Consider the following 27,160-nt stretch of genomic DNA (forward strand, 5'->3'; position numbering starts at 1 on the left):
TGTTCATTTACTTGATTGCTCCAGGTCTTCTTGAGGCATTCAAGATCTTTAGTTGCAGCATGTGGGGTCCAGTTCCCTGACCAAGAATCAAACCCAGGTGCCCTACATTGAGACAGCAGAGTCTTAACCACTGGACCAAAAGAGAAGGCCCTCGACTCTTCGATTAGGTGATTTAGATCTAGTCCTGTTTTAACTATAGCACCCATTGGAATTAGATAATTGTAGAAATGTTTTAAATGTTTCATTACAAGCAGTATACTTAAACACTGAAAAATACATGAGTTAATTTTATCAGAGGACTGGCCTTTTGGGAAGTAGAGAAATAGTCATTCAAGTCTCTAAATAAGGAAAATAAGGATAATTAATGCCCAGTAATCCACTTACACGGGAATTTCCTTTGTCTTTTGTTTCTGTCTTTTTGGCAAATTTTTCTTTTCCTTACCTTTATCTCTGCTGCCAGAATTAACTCATTAAATATTTTAGGGTAGGGAGGGTGTCACACAGTGACAGCATTCCCCACTAAACTTCTGTATTTCTGACTTCGTGATCAACTATCTTGTAGCTCTTTCCCACTTCCCTCAGACTAACATACACATTGTTTATTCATTCGATGGTGTGGAAATTATCTTCGGTAATATTTTGGAAATATTTGAGATTCAACATATACTACCCCATTTTCTACTTTGAAGATGTAAGACTATAGCAACTTAGGAAGAGTAGGTTGTGTGCATTGCTTATTTATATACCAGAAGCTTCATAAATTGTATCACCACTGAATACACGCACACAATTTAAACATAAATATACACGTGCATGCTCAGTGGTGTCCAACTCTTGGGCCCCACGGACTCTGTAGCTTTCCAGGACAGAACCCATGAAGTTAAAAGACGCTTACTCCTTGGAAGAAAAGCTATCATCAACCTAGACAGTATATGAAAAAGCAGAGACATTACTTTGTCGACCAAGGTCCGTCTAGTCAAAGCTATGGTTTTTCCAGTAGTCATGTATGGATGTGAGAGTTGGACTATAAAGAAAGCTGAGCGCCAAAGAATTGATGCTTTCGAACTGTGCTGTTGGAGAAGACTCTTAAGAGCCCCTAGGACTGCAAGAAGATCCAACCAGTCAATCCTAAAGGAAATCAGTCCTGAGTATTCATTGGAAGGACAGATACTGAAGCTGAAACTCCAATACTTTGGCCACCTCATGTGAAGAACTGACCCGTTGGAAAAGACCCTGATGCTGGGAAAGATTGAAGGCGGGAGGTGAAGGGGACGACAAAGGATGAGATGGTTGGATGGCATCACCTACTCAATGGACATGAGTTTGATTAAACTTCAGGAGTTGGTGATGGACAGGGAAGCCTGGCATGGGGTCGCAAAGAGTCGGACACAACTGAGCAACTGAACTGAAATGTCCATGGGATTTCTCAGGCAAGAATATTGGAGTAGGTTACCACTTCCTCCCCCAGGGGATCGTCCCCACCCAGGGATCCAACCCAGGTCTCTTGCATCTCCTGTATTGGCAGGTGGATTACTTTACCACTAGGGCCACCTGGGAAACCACAAATATACGTAATACACATAAATGTATATATACATAAATTGCATCACTATTATATCTTAGAGGTATTGTAAGTAAAGATCACTAAAACAAGTAAAGGCTGACTTTCTTGGGCTACGCAAATTACTGAACACTAACATACCCAGCGCCCTCTGAATAATCTTTAAATTCAGAATTCTGCTGCTACCCCGGCTGCATCTCTGAGGCTGGCCAGCCTCTCTCCACCTGTCACACACGCCGCCTTCGGCCCCGCCCTCATTAACCCCGCCTCCTGCGTGTTGGCACGCCCCCCGCATTCAGCCAATAGGCGGTGACGTTTGAGGGAGTGGGACGTCCCTCTCAGCCAATGCAGGAGATCCTTGCTGACTCGGTCCCGCCTCTTGCCGGGAGCTCTGCCGGAAAATGGCGGCGGCCGCGGAGCTGACGCTGCTGGAGAAGTCTCTGGGGCTGAGTAAAGGGAACAAGTACAGCGCTCAGGGCGAGCGCCAGGTGAGAAGCGGAGGCGGCGCGGAGCGGGAGAGGGGGACGGGAGCGCGGCCGGCTGAGGCTGGGTAGCGCCGGGCCGGGCAGGGGAGGCGGCGGAGCGAGGATGCCGCCCGGCTTCTCCTCACGTGTCTGCTCTCCCAGTCTTCTTCTGCGGCCCTGGCTCCCGGAGGGAGTGGAGGGAGCGAGAGGAACCTGCTCCGCTCGCCCCGAACTTTTCCTCCTGCCAGACTGTCATCATCGCGCTCTGGGAAAGCGAGGGGGTCCTCGGAGAGCCCTCGGGTTCCCGCTCTGGGAAGGCGGAGGTTCCTTAGAGAGCCCTCGGGTAGAGCAGGCTGGAGGCCCCACGTGTGCGTTCAGTGACAGCACTTACTGTAAACAGTACCTTTCATTCAGAATTCCGCATCTACCTCAGAGAGCAAACGGGGTGCGGAGTCCACCGTGCCAGGCCGGGAGGTACGGGGGTGGTCGAGGCGGCCGTGCCCCTCCCGTCCCCTCCAGAGGGTTGGCTGTCAGCGGAGTGGACACATTTTGCAGCTATTTTGGTTACAGTACTGAAGAGTGCTGCATTGCGGCGTGGACGGCCGCAAGATCCCTTAGTGGAATCCTGTTCTAAGGTCTGATCAAGTTCCTTGTGCAGCGTGCTGAGATCTGGGGGGAAGTTCCGCGGTCTGAGGTGACCTAGTGAGGCATAGGAACTCAGATTTCTAAGGGCTTTGAAGGGCTTCTGTGTTTTATAAAGCGAAGTGGTTGCGGAGGACGAATGACTGTGTTAGAGGAGGGGACTGTAGGAAAACCACTTTGGATTATATAAGGTTTTTGCCCCTTGGAGATTTTTTTCTAGATGAACTTTTTTTTTTTTTCTTTTCTGCCTTCTTCGGTTCTCCTTTTTTTTCCTTTTTCTGGCTTCTTCGGAAGAACCGAAGACTGCTTCATCTCCGAAGCAGTCGTGTTGTACTTTTGACAAGTTAGACTGGAGTCTAGAAAGGGTTTCCCAGGTGGCTCACTGGTAAAGAACCCTCCTGCTAATGCAGGAGACTCCGGTTGGATCCCTGGGTCGGGAAGATCCCCTGGGAGAGGAAATGGCAACCTGCTTCTTGCCTGGAAAAATCTGTGAACAGAAAAACCTGACAGGCTACAGTCCATGGGATTGCAGAGACTCTCACACAGCTGAACACACTCACAGGGTCGGACATAGCTGAACACACACACACACACACACACACACACACACGAAAAGATGTGTGACTTGCAGAAGACCAGCCCACTGACTGGAGCCAGAGACACCTGCTTTTTCCTTTTTGTCCGGCCTCCAGCTGATTCCTCTCCTGCTGCTGCTTCTCTCTTATTTGTTTTTTTTTTTTTTCCCCCACACCCTTGCCAAACATTAGTCCTGCCTTCAGGGAGTTTACCATCCAGCACGAGAAAAAGTCATGGGGGCTCTTTTTAAGCAGAACAAAATAGTTACTGGAGAAGGCAATGGCACCCCACTCCAGTACTCTTGCCTGGAGAATCCCAGGGACGGGGGAGCCTGGTGGGCTGCCATCTATGGGGTCGCACAGAGTCGGACACGACTGAAGCGACTTAGCAGCAGCAGCAGCAGCAGCAGCAGAATAGTTACTAAGTGGAGGAAAGCACTATTGATGAGTGTGGAAGAGAAAGTTAATTCTGACTCTAAAATGAGTTTGGAAACTTCATGAAAAGTTGGTGTTTAAAGTGTATAAAACTAATAAGTTATGTAAGATTGGGTAATTTGAGGTAATAAGTAGAGCAATGTGATGGATGATGCAATACAGGGTAAACCCAGAATTATAGTTGGAGTCCCAGTTGTGAGGGCTGTGGAGTTCAAAGTGTGGTTTCTTATTTTAATTTAAACATTTTTCTTTTTTTTTTAAGCAGAGGGCAGCTATTGAAGGTTTCTGTTGATGTGTTTGGGGAAAGGGATGATGACCTACAATAAGATTCATTTATTTTTGGGGGGAAGACAACTGCCAGCAATTAGCTAGCAGTAAGGCATTCTTTGCAATAATATCAATAATAATTAAAATTTCAAAACAATCCAGAAGTGCAACTCTGGGAGAACCGTTGTTAAATTATACTACATCAGCACATTGAGATATTATTTATGTAGCCATTGAAAGTGATTACTTTGAAGATCATGGAACCTTAAGATGAATGTGAAATAGTACGTGTCCCATGATTGCAACTGCATAAGGTTTGTCTGCTTAGACTGTGTGAATGAAAGAATATGAACTTTCCAGCCAATTGTACTTTATTGAAATCCTGACTCCCCCATCACAAACCTGGTGACCTTGGTTCTTCATCTGTGAACTGAGGATGAAATTACTTGCCTCTTACATCTTAGAAGATGTAATGATTAGATGAGAAAGTAACCAGGAATTTTTTACTTCCTGTGATGGGGTTGTGGATAATTTATTTTTACAAATAGTTCTCTTTAGAATTGTCCTTTTCCTCCCAGGCTCAGCAATTGTGAGTTCTTTTCTTTCCTCTTTCTCTCTGTCCTCTCTGTTCCTTCCTTCCTCCCTCCCACCCTCTCCCTCTTTCTCTCTTTTCCTCTTTCTTCCCTCCCTCCCTCCCTCCCTCCCTGGAAGCACAGGCGTGCTCTTTATCTACCATAAAGTGCTGGAGAAGGAAATGACAACCCACTCCAGTATTCTTGCCCGGAGAATCCCATGGACAGAGGAGCCTGGCAGGCTACAATCCATGGGGTCACAGAGTCAGACACGGCTTAGTGATCAAGCCACCGCCATAAAGTGCAGACAGTCACATCAGGGAATGGAACACTGGCAGCACCCTCAGCGAGCTTCATATGTTTACTTTTTAATGCATTTTTAGAGGAGATTATTGGTGATCTTAGAAGTGATGGTTTCACTTGAGGGTAAAGGCAAAAGTGAGAGTTCAGGGAGCTAGCTAGTGAATGGAAATAGCTGGTGAGGAAGTGGAAAGCTAGACTGCCTCTGGTTACTTCCTTTATTGTTTAGGAGGTAACCTTTGAATCTGTACCCATAAAATGCTAATCTTCCCATATACTTCACAGGGTCTTGTTGACCCAGGTTCGAGTGTGAAAGGGCCCTGTATAGAGTAAGTCACTCTTGAGTTCAGGAGACTGAGAAGAGCAGGAAAGAGCAGCTCTCTTCTGAAAATGTCCCCTTGCGGTGTCCTGAAGTCCGTTCGATTGTTTGCTTGTTCTTTATAACTGGTCAGTCTCCCTATTGGTGATGCTTCCCATTTTCTTTTAAGTTTCTCAAAACACTTTGCCTGGTTGTGCATCAAAAACTTTTAAATTAATTAGCAGTTTCTTAGAATCTGATCCTTTGTATTGCTGTTATAATCAGGAAAACTTTAAAAAGTAGAATTGTTTTTCAGATGACTACTTGAAGCCCTGACTTTATTATAGACTTTTATTATCAGTGTACTCATTCAGAGTTGCCCCCAAATTGATGAATGTGCAATCCATGGCAGCAAAATCACCATCACAGTCCATACCATATAATGAGTTAACTAATTAGTTAATGACATAACTAATTATATTAGATCGAATGTCACTTAAACCAGGCTACAACTCATTTGGTGTTTCTAGCTGTATCAACATGAATTCAGTGTTCACTACAATTGTTTCTTGTTTTTGTTATTACAAAGTTGGGTTTGTTTAAGCATATTTGTTCACCTTGCTAAATAGGGTGTGGGTAATCTTGATTGAAATTAATGTGGTATTATTAGGATTTCCATTTTCTATTTTTGTACATATGTAGTTATAAATTAGGTAGAAATATCATTACTCATTTTTGCAATGTTACCACCAGTTTCATGACATCAAGCAACTATTATCAAATGTAAACTAATATAACTGTTATTTTCCTGACTTGGATTTGTATATAATTTAATATCTTCGTGCATGCATGCTTACTTGCTCAGTTGAGTCCAACTCTTTGCGACCCCATGGGACTCTAGCCCACCAGGCTCCTCTGTTCATGGGATTTTCCAGGCAAGAATACTGGAGTGGGTTGCTATTTCCTTCTTCAGAGAATCTTCTAGACCTAGGGATCAAACCTGTGTCTCCTGCCTTGTCAGGTGGATTCCTTACCACTGAGCCACCAGAGAAGCCTATTTAATAACTTGAGTATTAAAAAAAAAAAAAGTTTAGGATTTAGAACTTAGCAGTTGTGATGGTATTTTAAGATTTTTTTTTTTGTTTCTGTTTAAGATTCCAGTTCTTCAGACAAACAATGGTCCAAGTCTAACGGGACTGACTACCATAGCAGCTCACCTAGTCAAGCAGGCCAACAAAGAATACTTGCTGGGGAGCACGGCAGAGGAAAAAGCCATGGTTCAGCAGTGGTTAGAATACAGGGTAACTCGAGTGGATGGACACTCCAGTAAAGATGACATCCACACTATCCTGAAGGTATGGCGAGACTTGTTTTCATGGGCTGACGTGTGTGAACTATGAATAGCCAGGATCTGTCTTTCCCTGAGATGCAGTAACTGAAGCTCTTGGTCTCTTTACCGTTTCCTCTACCTCGGGATGCTTTATACCTGTTACTATCTTTCCCTGTTTGTAGCTGTTGCTGCCTTTCCCTGGAACAGATTCTGCCTGCCCCTCAGCTCTGGCCTCAGCCCAGATCCCCTTCCTCAGTCACATCTTGGCTACAAACACTTTCTCACACAGATGCACTTTCTTGTTTAAATGCTTTTCTTCACTAACATCCTGTGCCTTTCCTTTGTAGCACTCATCACAGTCAATAATTATAGCTTTTTATGACTTTTTCTTTTATATGATTGCTTGATACTTCCCCCAGTCAGTAGTTCTGATTCTCTAAGCAACAAAGTACTTTCTTAAAGGAAAGAAGGAATCAGAGTTTGAGGGGGTTATAGTTTGAGAAAAGCCTGTCAGATTGATGTGAGAATTCCCGTTTCCCTCCCTTGAAACTTAATGCTTTAGGATTTGTATTTTCTTTCTAAAGAAATCAAATTAGAATTAAAGAATCTATTGTTATAAAGTAGAAACCAAATATGGCTCTAGAATTACCAAGAATGAAAGTTTCTAAATAAAATTATTTTTGTTACCTATATAAAAATAAAGCAGTTTTTTTTTAAAAAGCTTAACATTTGAAGGAACGTTAGACATCACCCAGTCAACCACATCATTGTAGGAATCCTTTCTGTTTCCTAATTTTATGCCAATTATAAATTGGTAATGTAAGTTGTACAAGAAGAACTCATAGTACTGAAAGCTTTTCATGTATCATTCTGGGCGAAATGGTTTAAATTCTGTTCCTGACAGATACCATCAATAGAACTGGTAGAAAATAAATTCCAGATCTTTTTCCTTTATAGGTCTATCATGATCAACTATCCTTTTTTTCTTTAAGTGTTTTTGTTTGTGTGTTGTTGTTTTAATATTATTTATTTTTTTATGGCTGGGCTGGGTATTTGTTGCCACACCAGCTTTCTCTGGTTGCATCGAGCAACTAGTTTCAGTGAGCAGGCTTCTCGTTGCAGTCGTTTCTCTTATTATGGAACACAGGCCTGGCGGCTCAGGAGTTGCAGCTTCCAGGCTCTGGAGCACAAGCTCAACCTGGGTGGCGCACGGGCTCAGTTGCTCCAAGGCATGTGGGATCTTCCCAGATTGGGGATCGAACCCATGTCTTCTGCACTGGCAACCAGGTTCTTTACCACTCTGCCACCAGGGCAGCCCTCTCAAGCCCATGAATGCGCACTTATATTCTCTCTGATGGTCCTGTCAGTATTCTGTCACGCGGTTGTGCCAGCATTTAGCCTGTGCCCGTGTAATTACCAGACTGTGGCTAAATATTTTACCGCATTCCGTTTGTTTCCTTTGGTTAAACTCCTGCAAGGGAAATTGTTGGACCAAAGCTATATACATTTCTAAGGCTTTGTTGCTCATTTGCCTTCCAGGAAAGTGTTTTATTGTAGTTTGACAGTATATGATGACTGAGGCCTCTTCCACAAAACCCCTGCTGACATAGATGTTACCCCCTTTCCTCCTATACTACCCCAATTTCATGACAAAGCCAAAAACTGATCTCTTTGTTTACTTTGCTGTTTGTGTGTGTGTGGCATTATTAATGCTGTGGCATTTTTTTCATAACACGAGCATTTTCATCATTTTTTTTTAAATTTGCTTACATATCTTCTTTGCCTTTTTTTATAGTAGGCAGTTTCTGTTTTTATTACTTTTTTAAAAAGTCTTGCTATAAGGATATTGTAAAAGGATAACGCGCTAAAGTTCCATTTCAAGTTAAAACCACAGTGGCTCAGAGCTAAGATAATATGTAATTAAAAACAGGCATTGGGCTTCCTCCGTGGCTCAGTGGTGAAGAATCCGCCTGCCAATGCAGGAGAAACAGGTTGGATCCTGGTCCAGGAAGATCCCTGGAGTAGGAAATGGAAACCCACTCCAGTATTGTTGCCTGGAAAATCCCATGAACAGAGGAGCCTGGTGGGCTACAGTCCACAGGGTCGCAAACAGTCGGACAAGACTAAGCACGCCCAGGAAGATCCCTCATGCTGGGCAGCAGCTGAGCCCATGCTCCAGAGCTACGGAGCCCACATGCCCCAGCTGCTGAAGACTGTGTGCCCTAGAGCCATGTGCCGCACCTAGAGAGGAGCCCCACTCTCTGTAACCAGAGCAGAGCCCGCACAGCACAGCCAAAAATGAATAAAATTACTTTTTTTTAAAAAGCAGCCAGTATGATACACTAACATTTGGATCCAGATGAAGGGTGTATGAAAGTCGCTCAGTTGTGTCTGAAACTTTGCGACCTCATCGACTGTACAGTCTATGGAATTCTCCAGGCCAGGATAATGGAGTGGGTAGTCTTTCCCTTATCCAGGGGATCTTCCCAAAGAATTGTCACTATTAATCTGTTTGGCAGTCCTCTGAGAGCAATGTCTAACCTAATAAAGAATATCAATGAAGTGAAGTGAAGAAGTTAAAGTCGCTCAGTCGGGTCTGACTCCTTGCGACCCCATGGACTATAAGGTCCATGGAATTCCCTAGGCCAGAATACTGAAGTTTAATAGTAGTTATACAGAAAAATCAGATAGAACTCTGATGCCAGTTTGGCAGTGGTATCAGAAATACTTGTTTAAAAAATATATATATAATGAATATCAGACTTTAGTTCTTTTCCACAGATATTTTGAGTGTGAAATTCTGTGTTTTAAATTTCAGAATTCAATTTCTGAAAAATCATAATTTCTGAAAATATTGATTTATATCACTAATCAGAAAAATATTAACTCTTGATAGTTTTTGAAACTCCATTGTAAAGTTTTTGTAACTAAAGAGTGTCACCTTGAAAGAGTCTTTATAACGAAAATGTGCTGTGCCGTGCTTGGTCGCTTAGTTGGTGTCTTTGTGACTCCTGAGACCCCATAGACTAGAGCCCTCCAGGCTCGGCTTCTCTGTGCATGGGATCCTCCAGGCAAGAATACTCGAGTGGGTTGCCATGCCCTCCTCCAGGGGATCTTCCCAACCCAGGGATCGAACACAGGTCTCCTGCATTGCTGATGGATTCTGAGCCACCAGGGAAGCCCTAACTAAAACATAGATATGGAATATTTTAAGAATATATACACTATACAAAGTAGTGTTAAGTTATTATTTCAGATTCTTTTAGAGATGGTTCTTAAAATTAATTGTAGATTATTTTATTCTTATTCTGTATCAAACTTGTTTCATACGAAGACATTTGGAGGGAAAAGCATTCCATCCAACAGATTGCTAGGGGATTAGTGATAGCCTGTGCATACCTTTGTGTTTTACCTTCTCTGCCCAGTTTTATTTTGATTCTTACGCATTTGTTTCCTGTCTATGTACATGTTTTTTTAATGTCATCATCTGTACCACCCCTTACAATCCCATATTCATATACAGTTTTGAAAATTACTATCTTTAAATGAAGGCTTGGGCAAATTCAAAGAGTTCAGATTCAATTCAGCTAACATTTACTGATTACTGAACCACTGTGTGCCAAGCATGTGGCATATGATTTGAGAATGAAAACAAACTGCTCTCTCTGCAGCTTAAGAAGTTTTTCTAGAATGATTACATAGGAATGTTAATCAGCCTTAATAAAGAAGGAAATTCTGACACAGGCTGCATCATGGGTAAATCTTAAGAATATTATGCTAAGTGAAATAAGGCAGTCACTAAAAGACAAATAATAGTACATGATTCTGCTTATATACAGCATATACAAAATTCTGTGAATAAAATTCATAGAAACAGAAAGCAGAATAGTGACTCCCAGGGCCTTGGGGATGAGAGAAAGGGGAAGTTGTTTTAAAAACTACAGAGTGTTTTCTGAGATGAAAAAGTTCTGAACATTGATTGCACCACAGTGTGGATACCCTTAACATTAAGTGAATTATGCACCTACAAATGGTTGTGGTGATAATAAAAATTTGATTAATTGTAACATGTTACATGTATTTATTCTCAATTAAGAAGTTAAAAATATACATATATTAAAAAAATCTAACAAACCAATACATTATAATTCTCTTAAGATGTAGGAATTGTTGAGCTTTTTATATTTCAATGGAGAAAATAAATCTAACATGAGCATGATTTACAAAATGTCCCTCCATCTCCCCAAAGAAACAGTTGGGGTCTTTGAAATTACCACAGATGGCACTGTGAATATCATTTTCTAATGTTTTCTAATTTCTTTAAAATGAAATAAGATTAATAATTATACTGCTTTTCAAAATGAGTTGATGTATGATTTGTGATTTCAAATAAATTTCTGTTATTGTCAAAGATTGGATTTATTCAGTGTCAATGTTTTGCTTTCTGATAGCTTTCTAAATGTTTCAAATCAAATGTATAATTAAGTTTATTGTTATTGCTTTTTAAATTAACATTTTGTTATTTGTTTTTCTAGGATCTTAATTCATACCTTGAAGATAAAGTCTACCTTACAGGATATAACTTCACATTAGCAGATATCCTCTTGTATTATGGGCTCCATCGCTTTATTGTGAGTATTCAGATAGTTATTGGCTCTTTTTGTTCGCAGTGTTCAGAATGCCTTTTTTTTTCATTTGTCTTGAATTTAAATCAAGTTTTCATTTTTACCTTATCAAATGAAAGGGATTATTTTTATATAAGGTACCTTATGCAAATATTCCTTCCTTCCATGGATCCATCACACAGAGGAGCTTCCTGTTGACATGCGTGGTTTTGTTCCTGTTCTTGGTCTTACTTTTCTTTGTGGCTCCTTCTCTTGGCACCCTTTGGACCTGGTTGTCCTCCTCACCTGGACCCTGCCGTCACCTGTCCTCTCCTGCTTTTGTACCCCACCTTCTGTGCGACCTCCGTTCTTACTCCAGTCTTACCTCCTGGTCCCATTGTTACCTGCAGTAACTCCATTTCTACCCTTTTCACAAGCCTGTACACTTTCTTCCCCACCCCGCCTAGACCGCTGGATGTGTAACTTGAATCCTTAGCTCTTGGTTAGCCCAGATGCACGCGTTCAGTCCTGTCTCCATGCTGAGCTGTGTCAGAGAAGTCACACACAAGCTGTCGTTAAGAAGATGAGCGTTTCTCCCCTCTAATTAAAAAAATAAAAGGCTATAAGGAAGCATGACTCTTGCAAACCAGTGCTCATTTTACATTCTTCCCGCCGTGCCTTATACAGGTCATGCAGGAGGGAGAGCAGGTACTCCGAAGGAGGGAGCTTGGGTGGAAATCTTTGCCAGCAGAGTGAACAAGCTCCTCATTGCCTAATGTACCAGCTGCCAGGCTATTTCACTGATTCTAGGCGCCCACGAGGGCCTGTGGTTCTCAGGCAGGTTGGAAGTGTTTCATTCAATGCCGTGTGGGAAAACGAGGCTTCTGGGAGTTCCCTGGTGGCCGAACGGTCACTATTCTGGCTCTCACTCCTGCGGCCTGGGTTCAGTCCCCGGTCGGGGAAACCGAGATGCCACAAGCCATGTGGCTCAGCCAAAAGTAAGGAAATGCAGTAAAGCTTCAAAACACCCAGAAACCTGTCAATTCCACTGACGGTGCTCGGTGATCCCTGCCTATTTATATCTCTGTTTTCAGATGTCTGTCCTCTTTATATGGTTACAATATTATGATGAAGGCCCTCATGCTCATTTTTTCTGAAACAAAATTGACTGGAATAATATGTAAATCGCGTCACCGTCCCTTTGGGTTCATCAAATGAGTTCACAACCGAAGCCTCCACTCTGCTGCACACGCAGGCAGGCTACATCGGAGCAGGAAACACCTTCTCAAGGAACAGGCCTCACAGACGGAGCCTGTGCTGTGGCCGTGTTGCCCTGTGGTGTTGAATGACACCCCTGCTGAGTTGGGTGTAAACATACCCAGGTGAGAAGAAAGTGATTTCCAGGTATTAATTTCAGGCAGGGTCGATGGGAGGTTCAGATAGCTCCGTGCTCAAGTTCATCCCATAGCTGTTTGTTGTTCTTGGCTGTGTGTTTGTTTTTACCCTCATATGTTCCTTCATTTCCTTGTTCACATTATTAAATACTTTATATGTAATCAGCGCAATCAGCACCATGCCTGAAACAGGGAACCTTCACGTCATCAGATGGTCCCGCTGTGTTTTGTTTCAGCGCGAGCCCGCTTTTAGCTGTGGCCGAGTCGCCCCGAGATCTGGTCTCTTAATTCCCTCTGGGGAGCATTACGTTGTTCCTCTGTTGCACTGCCAGTTCCTGTGGCCGTTTGTGATTAGCCCAGTGACTCATTGCTCTCTCGAAGTGATTTCACCAGTTACAGCAGCCCCCATGAACAGGCTGTTACTCGAGATTATTAAAATCCTTTGTAACATTACGTGCTGCTCAACTATAAGATTGTTATCAATTGAAATACAGTTGTTTTGGAGTTTGGAACACCAGTGGAGGTATCATTCTTTTAGAAAGAAAGTTAAAAAGAAATAGCTACCGAACAATCCAGGAACGCCAGCTATAAAGAGTGTCCCAGGGGCAGCGTGGAGTCTGCCAGAAAGCTCGCAGACCGGCATTTCCTCTGATCTGGAAAGGGTCGCTCAGAGTGTTTCTCACATGTCTTCATGGAAAATTAGTGACTAAGGAAATTATCTGTTTGGCCTTACAGTTCAAACTGGTTATAGAGCGCCAGTGTAAATAAGAAGGAATGGTTCACTAGGAAGGCTGAACATCACTGCAGACACACTGGCATGCAGACCAGTGAGAAGCAGGAAGTGTTAACTAGAACAATCGCATTGTGTTTCCCATTATTAAAACAAAAAGGAGAAAGAAAAATTCGGCTAGAAAGGGATGGTGGAAAACCAGTTATAAGTGAAATAGCTGATGGGGATCCCACCCCGAAAGTTCTAAAAGAATGTAAGTTTGGTGAGAGTCAGTATGTTTTCCGAAAGAATAGTGGTGGTAATGAAACCAAAAGTTTAAATGTAACGTGAGCTTCCTGGAAACAGGTTGTATTCTAGCAAAATGTCCTGAGGGAAAGTGAACAAATTTACATTCTCTAACATAGATCATCTAATTAAAAGAATCAATTAGGAAATGTTAGTAGAAACTTCAGAAGCTCTTGGAATAAAAATTACGTGATGCTGTGGGTCTGCTGTCTTCCTGACACTGGAGGCTGGACACTGTGCAGTTTTTAGGTGGTGACCTCCTGATGCTGCGTGCGCTGGTGTGTGTGGCGCTCCTCTTGGGGAGCAGGCCTGGTGGCGGTGTCCGCCAGCCTCTGACAGCTCGGGCTCTTCTGAAGTGCTGACTGTAAAACAGACACCGCCCTTCCCCCCACGTCAAAACTTGGGTGGACAACTTGAGCCTGGATCAGACAAGCCTTACTGCTTGGAAATGCCTTCTTTGTGCATTTTAATTCATTCTGAACAGGAACATCTCACAAAACAGCTGAGTAGAGGCTTTTTAAAATGAAAGAGTTCTGAAATTAGATTGTAAGCAGTCAAATTGGACTCACCATATGTGTCAACAGCTGACGTGAAATCAAGTTGGGGTAATACTTGCTACTTCTGTTTGCTTTAGCTATCAGTACAGAGGCTTGCTGAAGCTGGTTTTGAATTTTATTATGTATATATGTACATATGTATGTGTTTGTGTGAAAGTGGGCTTCACTGGTGGCTCAGACAGTAAATAATTTGCCTGCAATGCAGAAGACCTGGGTTCAGTCCCTGGCTTGGAAAGATCCCCTGGAGAAGGGAATGGCCATCCACTCCAGTGTCCTTGCCTGGGAAATCCCATGGACAGAGGAGCTTGGCGGGCTACAGGCCATGGAATCACAAAAGAGTCAGACACAACTACAGCCTATCAGCAAAACAACAATGAATAGCACTTTGCATATAGGATTTAAACTGGAAAGTGAAATTTTATGTAACAGTAGCAATGAGACTCTCACTGCTAGTAAACTGGTCCAACAGAGATAGACATTTGACATCAAAGATGATGTTAACAGATCAGATATTAGTACAATTGTATCCTAATGTCATGAAGGCAAAAAGGAAGGCCGGATGACTTCTATCCGCTTTTCTATTTAAATTGCCTGGTAGTAAACATGAAAGGAAAATACAAGTTCAATTAAACATTTATTGAGAAAATGCTACCTTTATAATATTTTCTATTCGGTAATAATTATCAAATGCCAGAGTGATTGTCCTTCAGTGTTGCTGAACTGGTGCCTTAGGAGAGTATCTGCCTGTGGACACAGGTATACACGACAAGCAGATGGCTAATGGGATTGCAGTCCCAGAGGGTGACTGAGATTTTGTGTGTCTGTGAACATTCCTAGTCAGTTTCATGGAGACTCGCAGTGTGTTAAATACATGAACTAATAACAGGAGAAGGAGCTGTACCCCTCTTGCCTGGTCTGTGGCTGGCCTGCCGGCCTCTTCTTGCCTGACACCTCTTCATGATCCAGTCCAACATTTGGCTCAGAGAAAAGGCTTCAAGTTGCCTGCATTGGGGTCTGAGCCCAGTGAAGTGATCAGGGGTCTGACCCACGGTGTTGATTGCATCTTTCCCTAACCAAGTCTCTGGGCCTCCTGGTAGCGGGATAGTCAGTTCTGAGAGCTGCTGCTGCTGCTGCTAACTCGCTTCAGTCGTGTCCAACTCTCTGCAACCCCATAGACGGCAGCCCACCAGGCTCCCCCGTCCCTGGGATTCTCCAGGCAAGAACACTGGAGTGGGTTGCCATTTCCTTCTCCAATGCGTGAAAGTGAAAAGTGAAAGGGAAGTTGCTCAGTTGGTCCGACCCTCAGCATGGACTGCAGCCCACCAGGCTCCCCCATCCATGGCATTTTCCAGGCCAGAGCACTGGAGTGGGTGCCATCCCCTTCTCCTGAGAGCTGCTACATCCTCTAAAGACCAAGTTCAGCTTGACTGCAAAGAGAATTCAGCATGCCTGTTGTTCATCCGAGGCACACACCGTGGAAATAGCCCTTCCTTCTTCTGTTAAGCAATAATTACTTAACAGTAAAAGAGTCATTGTGTATTTCTCCAGAGTTTAGTAGAAATCAGCAGCTGTCTGCACGTTAATATACAGCAGCCATCCCGAAATGTGTGTATGTGCATTTGTAGATGTGTATGTATATGAGTTTACCTTGTATTCCCTTGTTAAGTATGTTAGATGCCGATAAACCTTCCTTATTTTAGGTTTGCGAAAAATACTGGAGAAAGAACCATATCTTAGTCTCTCAGAAGCTATTCTCTTCCTTTTCAAAAAAATTAAAAAAAAAAAAAACCCTCTGGTCTTCCAGATCCTGACTTAATGTAGACTTTTCATTTGTTGAAAACTTGAGATTTTGCTCAGAAGCACGTCTGGTCTTGACGGGAATATGAAAGCCTTAAACAAAGGGAGAGCTCGTCCAAGTGGCTGAGATGGTTCACTCCTATCTGAACAGGTTGGCTGCGATCCCGGTGGGAGGCTCCCCCCAGCGTCTGTCTCCCACTCGAGTGACATTGAAGCTGCACTTGTGTAATGTCTGTGTTGTGTGTGTTCTTCATCTCCACTCAGGTTGACCTGACAGTTCAAGAGAAGGAGAAATACCTTAACGTGTCGCGCTGGTTCTGTCACATTCAGCACTGTCCAGGCATTAGGCAGCATCTGTCTAGTGTTGTCTTCATCAAGAACAGACTATATACTAACTCCCAGTAGAAGCCACCCGCGCCCCGCCCAGAAGAGGGAGTAACCCATGTCCAGTGGGAAGTGTGTTTCAGACCAGAGGACTGACGTGAACTGATACGCACCCATTCTCTGTTTGTTGAAGTTGGTAGAATTTAAGTACAGACTCATGTCCCAGCGTTTTGTCTGGTTTTTTTTTTTAGTTGACATTTTGCAGTTTTTTTTAATGTAAAACTTCAGCTGCTGTCAAAACTTGAGTTGAAATCAAGTTATCAATTATCTTGGTTTTTAGAGATATAGATGAAATTTCTGTTAATAAAAGTTGAAAATCAGTGGTTTAATCTTAAAAAAAAAAGTCCTTCCAGTGATTGATGTATTTGACTGGTTATTGACCTCTTTCATCTTGTAAAACTCATTTCCCCCTTCTGCGTGTTTCTAGTAGTTTGTTGATTAACAGCTAGAGTAAATTTTCACCAAGGAGACAAAAGGGGGAGACAGATGGATTTGTCTTCCGATATTTATGTGAGCCAGTAAAGGTGGTTGAGAAAAACCTTTTTTGTTTCTTTCTTTCCTGTAGTCAGTATTTATTGAAGTGAAACCAACTGCTGCTCTGCCCAAGAGGGAAATGGGATAAAATACGTTCCCTCAAGTTAATGGTTCTTTTGCTGGCCTTGGGCGTATCGGAATGTGCAGCAGCTAAACAGGGACGGGACATTCCCACCATCCCCCTAATTTTGGACTCTGTAACTACTAGATTTTTCTAAACTATTAATAAAAACCAACACAGAAAGGCTGCCTCAATGCCCTAAAGAACAAAAACTCACACTTTATTAACAAACCGATATAATTTATAACTCTTAGCAGCTGAGTCAATAAATAATCAGTGATTGAGAGCTACAGAGCTTACATTTACAAACTGTAGGAAAAGCGGAGTCTTTGGGCACTTTATTGTGATGTAATATTTTGGTGTCCCCGCCGAGTCCATAGAATACAATTCAAAGTTCAAGTGCAAAGAGCAGAGACCTGGGAAATGTCCATCACGTCCTTTTGGCTTCGCGCTGCTTTGATCACAGACTAGCTGCATGCGTGACCTGAAGCAAATCAGGTAGCCACGTTTTCTTAATATGTAAAAATAAAATGTAAAAATAAAGATGACTCTAAACTCTGAGGATTCGTGGAGACAATGTGTGTGGAAAAGCCTTAACATGCAGCCCCTGGCTGTCGGTAAAGGTTTCCCTTTATAAGAGCCCCACCCCTCCTGATTCAAGAGAGTTAATGGGCAAGAGTGTTGAGTATACTGGAATTTGTTGTGTAGTTGCTTTTGCGACCCCATGGACTGTAGCCCGAGAGGCTCCCCCGCCCATGGGCATTCCCAGATAAGGATACTGGAGTGGGTTGCCCTTTCCATCTCCAGGGGATCTTCCCAATTCTTTATCCCTGAACCACCAAAGAAGCCCTTAGATGAAGACAGTTTATACAGGGTTGGATTTCACAGCTCATTGCTACTTGGAGCATTTTTAATTTTTACAAAGTAGCCTCTGTATTAGAAACTGTCAACTTATATTTGCATATTCAGAGACTGGAGGGCTCAAGTTCATCTTGGGAGTTTGTGAACTACAGAGGTGGGCTTGCTCAGTCTGACTTTTCAGGTGAAGCACTCCCCCAGCTGGGTCTGCTGTAAGCCTTCCACCTTAAATTCAACTACAGCGAATCACACTTCCCCCTAACACTTCTCTGGTCTCCCCTGGACCTGGGAAGGTAAGCAGGACAGACAGGATAGAAGAGAGATGGGCTAGCCAGCCCTCCCATCCTGAGCATTTCATTTTTACTTCAGCGTAGGTCCGCTGTGAGGAAAGGGGCGGAGGACGCCTCTTTGCTGAATGGACCCTCTTCCCACTTGTGCCTTGTGAGTCTTAACCCTCTGGGCTTCCTTATATCTGCTAGTCAGTTCTTCATTGCAGAGTTCAACGTTGCTTCAACAGGTTATCACCAGGGAATTCCCTGGAGGTCCACTGGTCAGGACTCGACGCCTTACTACCGAGGACTTGAGTTCCATCCTTGGTCAGGGAACTAAGATCTTGCGAGCCCCACAGTGCAATTAAATGAAAAACAAACAGGTTCTCACGTACTACATGCCAGGATGATCTTGGACAGTGAGAGGATGGCAGAAAAGAGAAAAACCTGTTACCCCAGGTGGAGATTAAATGATGCTCTTAGCGTCTAAATTGAAACCATTCAGTTCCCTTTAGGCTGCTGGGCTTCTGGTCATCTCCGTCAGGCACTTCTCTGCCTGAAATGCCCATTCGTTGATAACCTCTTCAGTATTCAACTTTGTCATGTCCTGAAAATCGGGTCCATGCTGACCACCCCATCTCCCCCACCTCCTATTCTGGCACTGAACGTCGCTGTGCTCTTTTTGATCGCCTGTCTCCCACCAGCTGTACTTTTTGCAGCCGTCAAAAACAATGAGTGGCACATAACAGTAGATTCTGGATGTGTTTGTTGAAAGAATGTAGTATTAAGTACATCTTGAGCTAACCCAGAAAAGTGTAAGTGTGAATTGCAATTAGGTGCAGGTGGATAGCAGAAAAACCAAGGGACTGCTTTTTTTCTCATGTGAAAGAAGATAGTCCATAGTTGCTGGTAGGCATCCAGCTGCTGCTTCATACAAAACAAGTGGTTTCCTGTTTTCTCAAGTTCACCTCATGGTCCATGTTGGCGATTGGCTCCAGATTAAGTCCATGATTAAGATCCTGAGAAGGAAGCCAGGAGGAAGGACAAGAAGACTCCTCTCCCAGCTGAGTCAGTTCACTCGAAGGACCTTTCCTGGAAGCCCTGTTCAACAATATCTATCTATTTTCACGACTTTGGTCCTCCCTGCCCGGAGGGAGGCCAGAAATGTAGTTCTTCAGGGCACACATCGCCCGCCAGAGTAAAACCTGGGCTCTGTCAGTGAGGGAAGGGAAGAAGGGATGGGTAGGCACAAGGCTGTCTCTGTCACAGCGAGCAGGCGGGAAAGTCTGTTCTCACATACTTTCAAGGGGTGCTGAGCAGCTGGCAGCCTCTCCAAGAACGCTTTACGTGCTGTTTCTGGAATTTGTTTACAGACGATTGGATTGGAAACTCTGTGAGGGCAAGTGTGTAATTGTGTCATCCCCAGAGCCTGTGGATTCTCTGAAAGTAAATAGAAATAATGAGATAACCGTAGTCATGTCTGTGTTCTGGGCTCTGTACCAGGCCCTTTACAACATACACACTATCTCATGTTAATTTAGGAACCGTGGCAGAGGCTGAGACTGACCGACATGCTGATCACCCAGTGAGACCACAGCTGGCCTGAATGGCAATCATACAGTTGCAGAATTGGAGGACATCACCTGTCATCCTTGCACACACTGGGGTTTGAAGTGATTTGTGGAGCTCTGTGGTTGTCAGTCCCTGGCAGGCAGATACTATCCCAAGATGGTAGGAAAAATGACCTAATTTAAATTATCCCATCACTATCCGCATTCAGCAATAAGATCATTGCACTGAGTTGTTGTTTTTTTTTTTAATCTGTGTTTGGCTGCACTGAGTCTTCATTGCTACGTGTGGGCTTTTTCTAGTTGCAGTGAGCAGGCGCTAGGACATGCAGGCTTCAGTGGTTGTGGTGCTCAGGCTTAGCTGTCCCATGGCATCTGCGATCTTCCCAACCAGGGATCAAGCCAGTGTCCCCTACCTTGCAAGGTGGATTCTTAACCACTGGACCTCCAGGGAAGCCCCACACCAAGGAGTTTTAACAAGTGTGAGCATTCTCATTTTCACTCCCCGTTAAGCATATAGGTCCCCCATTGACTCCACCCAGTTAAGTCTGAAGCCATGGTCCCCACAGTCTTCGATGGGCACAATAGGTCTCCTTCAGGGACCGAGGCAGGGAGGTCGAAGTGGAATGAATGGGCAGATCACCCTCTCCTGGTGCTAAATGTGAGAGCCCTGGTAAAGTCCTTCCAGAAAGGCTTCAAGATGTGTTGATGAAAGTTTAAACAGAAGTATTGTTAGGAAAGAATAGAACTTTAACAATCAGTTAAAGAATAACAATCAGTTAAACAATTTAAGAATAGATCTGTAACAATCAGTTACACATACATCACACCAAGAGATGAAAGACGCAGTTCTTTGACAAGGAGTCAAATTAGAGTGATTACAAAGTATAGCTCTTTCATGTATGTATATTTTTTCCTATCATTTGACTTCATTACTTAAAAAAAGAATCAGATGTTACACAAACTTTAATATTAATCTAGCTTTGGCAGAGATGTGGTGGTGTCATGGATTTGAGCATTTAGCTTTCCAACCCCAGAGAGCAATATTTCTTCCTTCTCTCCATGATTGGATATCTGTTGCGACCCATTACCAGGGCACTAAATTTCAAATTCTCCATGCACCTGAGTAGGCCGCTACATATCTGGCTATCTTAATTTTTGTCTTGATTTATTGAAGCTGAATTACATTCCCAACTCTTTCTGGAGCTCTGGGTGAATTTTACTGCAAAAGCAATGGGGGAAAGTTGCCATCATATATCTCTTGCTGGGCAGAGGTTCTTGGTACACAAGGGGCTCCTCATCCCACTCCTCCACGTCTTAGGTCTGGATTTATAACACTGAAGCCCAGCTCCAGGGTTACATACAGGCATATCCGAGATGAGATGGGGAATTTGATTTTGCAATAATGATTACTTGTTGCTGGAGCCCATATTCCTGCAGGCTCTGCCTTATTCTCCCTCCTGCTGATGAATAAAACTAATTCCAACTGCTACCTTACCTAGCAAAACTCATCTTTCACTTATGAGCGAGACCAAAAGTAGGGAGACAGGAAGTCAGGAGATTTTGAGATGCTGGCCACTTTTGCTTCTGTGGCTCAAGGGTTTCTTCTTCCATTAGCACTATTCCTTTAGGAATATTTTCATGTTTTAAACTTGCGTTTCTTTGTGGGGAGAATGAAAGCGCCGCAGCTCTTCCAGCCTGCCGAGTTAATGTGATGGCCCATCCGTGCTGTCTCTTCCACTTCAGAGAGGCTGGGTCCCCAGGGCTAGTGAGCTGTAGGAGGGATCCCACGGACTAGGCTTGCCATTTCTGCTGAGGGTCATCTGTGCTTGAGGCCTTGCTCTGGATAATTTTTGTCCCCCACCCCGAACATCATCTGCTTGAGAAATTTGTGCCTGGCAGGCCTGTCTGTCCAAGTTAAGCTTGAAATACAATAGTCAGACAGCTAACCTGACAAGGCATTGCTCTAAACAGCAAGGCCCCAGGCCTGCTTTGCACAAGACCACAAACTTCCAGCCATCTGATTACAAATTACAAAGTTTCTTTGGTGCAGTCCACGAACTAGTCTGTGCAAAAATGGGTTATCCTTCTTCCACTAGCCCAGGTTTTCCCGACCTCCTGCAACACACATACAGTCGTTCACTCGTGTCTGACTCTCTGTGACCCCATGGCCTCTAGCCTGCCAGGCTCGGCTCCTCTGTCCATGGGATTCTCCAGGCATGAATACTGGACTGGGTTGCTGTTTGCTTCTCCAGGGCATCTTCCCGACCCAGGGATCAAACCCAGGTCTTCCTCATCGCAGGCAGATTCTTTATCATCTGAGCCACCAGGGAATGTATAGCCCTCTGGCTGGCCTCACCAGCTCTGCAGTCCCTGGCTGTTGGACATTTGACTCAAGCCCCGTGACTTGTATGAAAGGACACTGGAGTTACCTGTCACTGTCAGAAGTCTGGGGCGCAGACAACAGACAGCGGCATGAATGCAGTGGTTCTCAGGCTTGAGCGTGAGTGGTAGTCACCGTGGGCTTCCCAAAACACAGATTGCTGGGTCCCCATTTGAGTTTCTGATTCAACAGCTCTGGTGTGACAACCCCACCACGAGAACCACCTGTCGGAAGCTTGGGTGCCACAGAGCAGCTGCACTCATCCACAAGCGGGTTCTCTGGTTTTTCACGTCCGAGTCCAGTTTTCTGGAGGTGGGCCCAGTGTGCTGTCGGAGCATCCTGACTTCCCGTCGGTTGTCTCTGTCCCAACAGCAGCTTCATAGCAGCAGCTCTCACGGTAAAGCACTGCACGTTCTCAAGTGACGGAGCTACGCTGACAGCAGCCCTCAGGGCAACAACCGGGATTCGGTCCAGGAAAGCTCAGAACTGTAAAGCTGCTCCTAGAAGACAGCTGATACCAACACGCAGAGCGTTATTTCACAACACACCTGCCTCTGGGCTTAGCATGCCAGAGGCCTTTCCAAAACTTTATATGATCAAGACACAGTAATATTAAGTATATTACCCCTGCTAAGCTGTTAAGTCGCTTCAGTCGTGTCTGACTCTATGCGACCCCATAGACGGCAGCCCACCAGGCTCCACCGTCCCTGGGATTCTCCAGGCAAGAACAGTGGAGTGGGTTGCCATTACCCCTAAAGACCATCTAATATTTTCTTTCTTTTCATCAGTTTCTTTCATTTTTAATTTGTTAACCCACTTCAAAAATAGGTTCTACTTGTCAAAGGAAGTCACAAGATCAATCCAGACTGACCGACCTGGAAGGGGAACAAAGTCCTTCTCTTGGTGGCAGAGCAGTGTGCTGTCCCGAGTATACAGGGCAAGGAGGAAGTGTTGTAGACATGTTAGAGTCTCACCCAAGTTCTCTAATCATGAGTTTCTGTAGTTAAAAAATGGGTATTTTGGTTTTAAAATTATTTTTTTGGGGGGGGTCACGTCTTACAACACATGGGATCTTAGTTCCTCAACCAGGCATGTAACCTATCCCCCCTACATTGGAAGCACAAAGTCTTAAGCCCAGGACCAACCAGGGAAGTCCTGAAAATGGGTATTTTAATATTTCCTGAAATATTTCCTGAAATTAATGTGAAGATTGAGAATATGGTATGTTCTGTGTTGTCATTGTTTAGTTGCTCAGTTGGGCCAACTCTTTTGCGACCCCATGGATTGTAGCCCACCAGGCTCCTCTGTCCATGGATCACCCAGGCAAGAATACTAGAGTGGTTTGCCATTTCCTTCTCCAGGGGATTGTCCCCACCTAAGGGTCAAACCCTCATCTCCTGCATTGCAGGTGGATTCTTTACCATTGAGTCACCTGGGAAACCCATGTTATGTGTGATATCAGTTTATAAATCGTAAAGTGCAAAACATACGCGAGACATTATAATGGTGGCAGCTAAAGGCAGGCTGGAAGAATGAGCGCAGATTATACAGGGCTGTAAAAGAAGATACAGGAGGTTATTGAAATAATATTTATTGAGCATTTGGTATGTTCCAGGCACAGTTCTAAGTACTTTACAAGTTTAATCTTTTTTAATCATTACAGCTTTATAATATGGATATTTTATAGCCATTTTGTAGAAAAGGAAATTCAAGCAAGTGGCACAGCCAGAATTTGAACCCAGTTCTGTCTGATTCCATGGAGAAGGCAATGGCACCCCACTCCAGTACGCTTGCCTGGCAAATCCCTTGAATGGAGGAGCCTGGTAGGCTGCAGTCCATGGGGTCGCATGCATTGGAGAAGGAAATGGCAACCCACTCCGGTGTTCCTGCCTGGGGAATCCCAGGGACAGGGGAGCCTGGTGGGCTGCCGTCTGTGGGGTCGCACAGAGTTGAACACGACTGAAGCGACTTAGCAGCAGCAGCAGCTGTCTGATTCCAGAGTGTTAACTACTGCACCTGGAGCTCTTCTATCGCTTATCTCCTAATCAGTTGGCAATTGGAGAAGGGGAGGAGCAGCTACCCCAGAACCACTAAATCAGAATTTGGGGAGGCACAACCCGGAATGTTCACGTTTAACTCCACATTAATGTGGGAGAAGCGATCACTCGTAAAGAGGGAGCCCGAAGGCGAATCCAGCCTCTGTGCCCCGTCACCGAATTAAACCTTGGAAAGAGAGTTTTGGGTGAAGTAGAAAAAACAGCTTTAAAACTGTGTGTCCCAACGTGGAGGGAGTAGTGAGAGTTTTATAGTAATGGTTCAAACACGGTGTGATCAGCTCGTGGACACTCTTCTGATGGGCTGGTGATGAGGTAAGCGGGAGTCAGCATCATCAACCTTCTGTTTTCCAACCAGTCTGGGGTCTACACATGCTTGTGGGCAGCTTTCAGTTAACTTCTCCCACCTGGTAGGGGTTTCAGTATCTGCAGAAAAGCTCAAGGACATTGTTCTGTGTATCCCTTGATGGGGAACCAGCGCCCTGCCCCAAGGCTGCACTTTTTTTTTTTTTTTTTTTTGGTCTCATAGCTTGCAGGGTCCCTAGTTCCGCAATCAGGAATTGAACCCAGACTACAGCAGTGAGGGGCTACCCTGAGAGCTCAGTTGGTAAAGAATCCGCCTGCAATGCAGAAGACCCTGGTTTGATTCCTGGGTTGGGAAGATCCGCTGGAGAAGGGATAATTTATCCATTCCAGTATTCTTGGGCTTCCCTTGTGGCTCAGCTGGTAAAGAATCCGCCTACAATGGAGGAGACTTGGGTTCAATCTCTGGGTTGAGAAGATCCCCTGGAGAAGGGAAAGGCTACCCAATCCAGTATTCTGGCCTGGAGAATTCCATGGACTGTATAGTCCATGGGGTTGCAAAGAGTCAGACATGACAGAGCGACTTTCACTGTCTATCTACCGCAGTGAGAACACGGAGTCCTAACTACTCGACCACTAGGGAACTCTAGACATTATTGGTTCTGTTAACTGTTCCTCTCTTGTCTCCACATCCCCTCCCTTTACTAATTAACAACTGTTTGAACCTGCTCCTTGGAACTCAGGGAAGGTCATGGAGGCTGAAGGAATTCTATTCCCTGTAATCAAGAAATGGGGGCCACCAAGAGGTTTTGTGCCCAGGAACCCCACAGGGTCCTGCTAGATATCAAGCCTGCCCAGGTTTTTCAGTCGTTCAAAGACACTAAGAGACAAGCTTAGACAGGACTTAGTCTTGCGGGTGCAGAAGGAAACGAGTAAGAGAAGTGCCTAGACGTGCGGAGGATAATTAAGGGCTTTAAAAATAACTATGTTTTCTGGAGGTGGATGCCAAAGGGAGGGAAATGAAAAGTTAGAAGCCTGACTCAATAATTTGCAATAAGCCAAGTTCACATTCTGTTTATGAATTCATCTATTTTATGCCTCTTTATTTCCTCTGCTAGAAATTCCTAAGTTCCATCTTCAACCCACCCCACCTAACACCTCATTTCAGATCTGAAGACACAATACACCTCCTCTGGGAAGTCTCTCCTGACCACCTCCTGTCCCCAGGGGTCCCAGCTGTGCTGCGCCTCCTTCCACACTATCGTTTATAACGCCCTAGGTTGTAAATTGTGGTGGCTAGAGAAGCCCTTGAGGGTAAGCACTGTGCAGGAAGAGAGGAGGGAGAAAGGGAGGGATTAAGAGATGAGTCTTAGAAACAGTGGATGAATATAGGAGGTGAAGAAGACACTGTCAAGTTGTACTGTCCTCTCCTTTCAACAGGCAGGAAGACTTGTTGAGACTACAAAATGAACTTTATAAAGTTTACCACACAGCCAAAATCACAGCAGATGGTGATTGCAGCCATAAAATTAAAAGACGTTTACTCCTTGGAAGGAAAGTTATGACCAACCTAGATAGCATATTGAAAAGCAGAGATATCACTTTGCCAACAAAGGTGCATCTAGTCAAGGCAATGGTTTTTCCAGTGGTCATGTATGGATGTGAAAGTTGGACTGTGAAGAAAGCTGAGCACTGAAGAATTGATGCTCTTGAACTATGGTGTTGGAGAAGACTCTTGAGAGTCCCTTGGACTGGAAGGAGATCCAACCAGTGCATCCTCAAGGAGATCAGTCCTGGGTGTTCATTGGAGGACTGATGCTGAAGCTGAAACTCCAATACTTCGGCCACCTCATGCGAAGAGTTGACTCATTGGAAGAGACCCTGATGCTGGGAGGGATTGGGGGTAGGAGGAAAAGGGGACGACAGAGGATGAGATGGCTGGATGGCATCACTGACTCGATGGACATGAGTGTGAGTGAACTCCGGGAGTTGGTGATGGACAGGGAGGCCTGGCGTGCTGTGATTCGTGGGGTCGCAAAGAGTCGGACGCAACTGAGCAACTGAACTGAACACAGCAGCACTAGATTCTTGTCAGCACTGGATTTGTTTCTTCACTACAAATCAAAGCACCCTAGCCAGAAACGGTCCCTTCCATAATTACACGCGTTTTCTCTTAGCCTACAGAACAACTGGTTGAGATTTTGTAAATACAGATGCCAAGAACAGACACTTTTTGCTTTTTACATGGGCATGAATGACTCAGAGAAGTGATTTGGGCAAACTAATCTCTAGACCTATTTCCTCATTTATTGGAGATGACTAAACTGTTCCCCAGGGTTGCCATGATGACCAAGGTGGCAAAGCAGGCACGCCAAAACCCTCTGTAAACGCTGGTGGCTGGTAACAGTACGCATAATATATTTACGCCACTATTATTAACATTCCCTGGAGAAGGGAATGGCAACCCACTCCAGTATTCTTGCCTGGAAAATCCCGTAGACACAGGAGCCTGGCCGGCTACAGTCCATGGGGTCACAAACAGTCGGACACGACTGAGTGACACACACACACAATATTAATATTATTCTATAACTAAATTCCCTCTCCACCAACTTCTCCAAACCTCTCCAGCGAGTTTGCTGCTGCTGCTGCTAAGTCGCTTCAGTCATGTCTAACTCTGTGCGACCCCATAGACAGCAGCCCACCAGGCTCCCCCGTCCCTGGGATTCCCCAGGCAAGAACACTGGAGTGGGTTGCCATTTCCTTCTCCAATGCATGAAAGTGAAAAGTCAAAGTGAAGTCGCTCAGTCGTGTCCGACTCTTAGCTCATGGACTGCAACCCACCAGGCTCCTCTATCCATGGGATTTTCCAGGCAAAAGTACTGGAGTGGATTGCCATTGCCAGCGGGTTTAAGGAGAAGGAATAAGCTTAGCT

General features: G+C 44.4%; 1 protein-coding gene across 3 annotated transcripts; it reads left to right on the top strand.

Annotated features, from left to right (window-relative positions):
• Positions 1 to 1,881: 1,881 nt before the first annotated feature.
• On the top strand, positions 1,882 to 26,454 carry EEF1E1 (eukaryotic translation elongation factor 1 epsilon 1). 3 transcript variants are annotated; one of them, XM_069563094.1, is made up of 4 exons: positions 1,882 to 2,049; positions 6,269 to 6,469; positions 10,980 to 11,075; positions 16,076 to 17,351. In XM_069563094.1, exons 1-4 carry the CDS (start codon positions 1,963 to 1,965, stop codon positions 16,214 to 16,216), a joined length of 525 nt encoding a protein of 174 aa, XP_069419195.1. In that variant the 5' UTR covers positions 1,882 to 1,962; the 3' UTR covers positions 16,217 to 17,351. The 3 variants fall into 3 exon arrangements, with proteins under 3 accessions (XP_069419195.1, XP_069419196.1, XP_069419197.1); XM_069563095.1 differs by lacking the exon at positions 16,076 to 17,351 and adding an exon at positions 25,666 to 26,454 and having other exon boundaries at positions 1,911 to 2,049; XM_069563096.1 differs by lacking the exon at positions 16,076 to 17,351 and adding an exon at positions 11,516 to 11,632 and having other exon boundaries at positions 1,911 to 2,049.
• Positions 26,455 to 27,160: the final 706 nt, after the last annotated feature.

Source organism: Ovis canadensis, chromosome 20, assembly GCF_042477335.2.
Source record: "Ovis canadensis isolate MfBH-ARS-UI-01 breed Bighorn chromosome 20, ARS-UI_OviCan_v2, whole genome shotgun sequence".
NCBI lineage: Eukaryota > Metazoa > Chordata > Mammalia > Artiodactyla > Bovidae > Ovis > Ovis canadensis.

Coding starts and splice junctions, on each gene's coding strand:
- EEF1E1 (XM_069563094.1), top strand. CDS start 1,963: ATGGCGGCGGCCGCGGAGCTGACGCTGCTGGAGAAGTCTCTGGGGCTG. Junction 2,050..6,268: donor GCGCTCAGGGCGAGCGCCAG/GTGAGAAGCGGA, acceptor TTTCTGTTTAAG/ATTCCAGTTCTTCAGACAAA. Junction 11,076..16,075: donor ATGGGCTCCATCGCTTTATT/GTGAGTATTCAG, acceptor ATCTCCACTCAG/GTTGACCTGACAGTTCAAGA.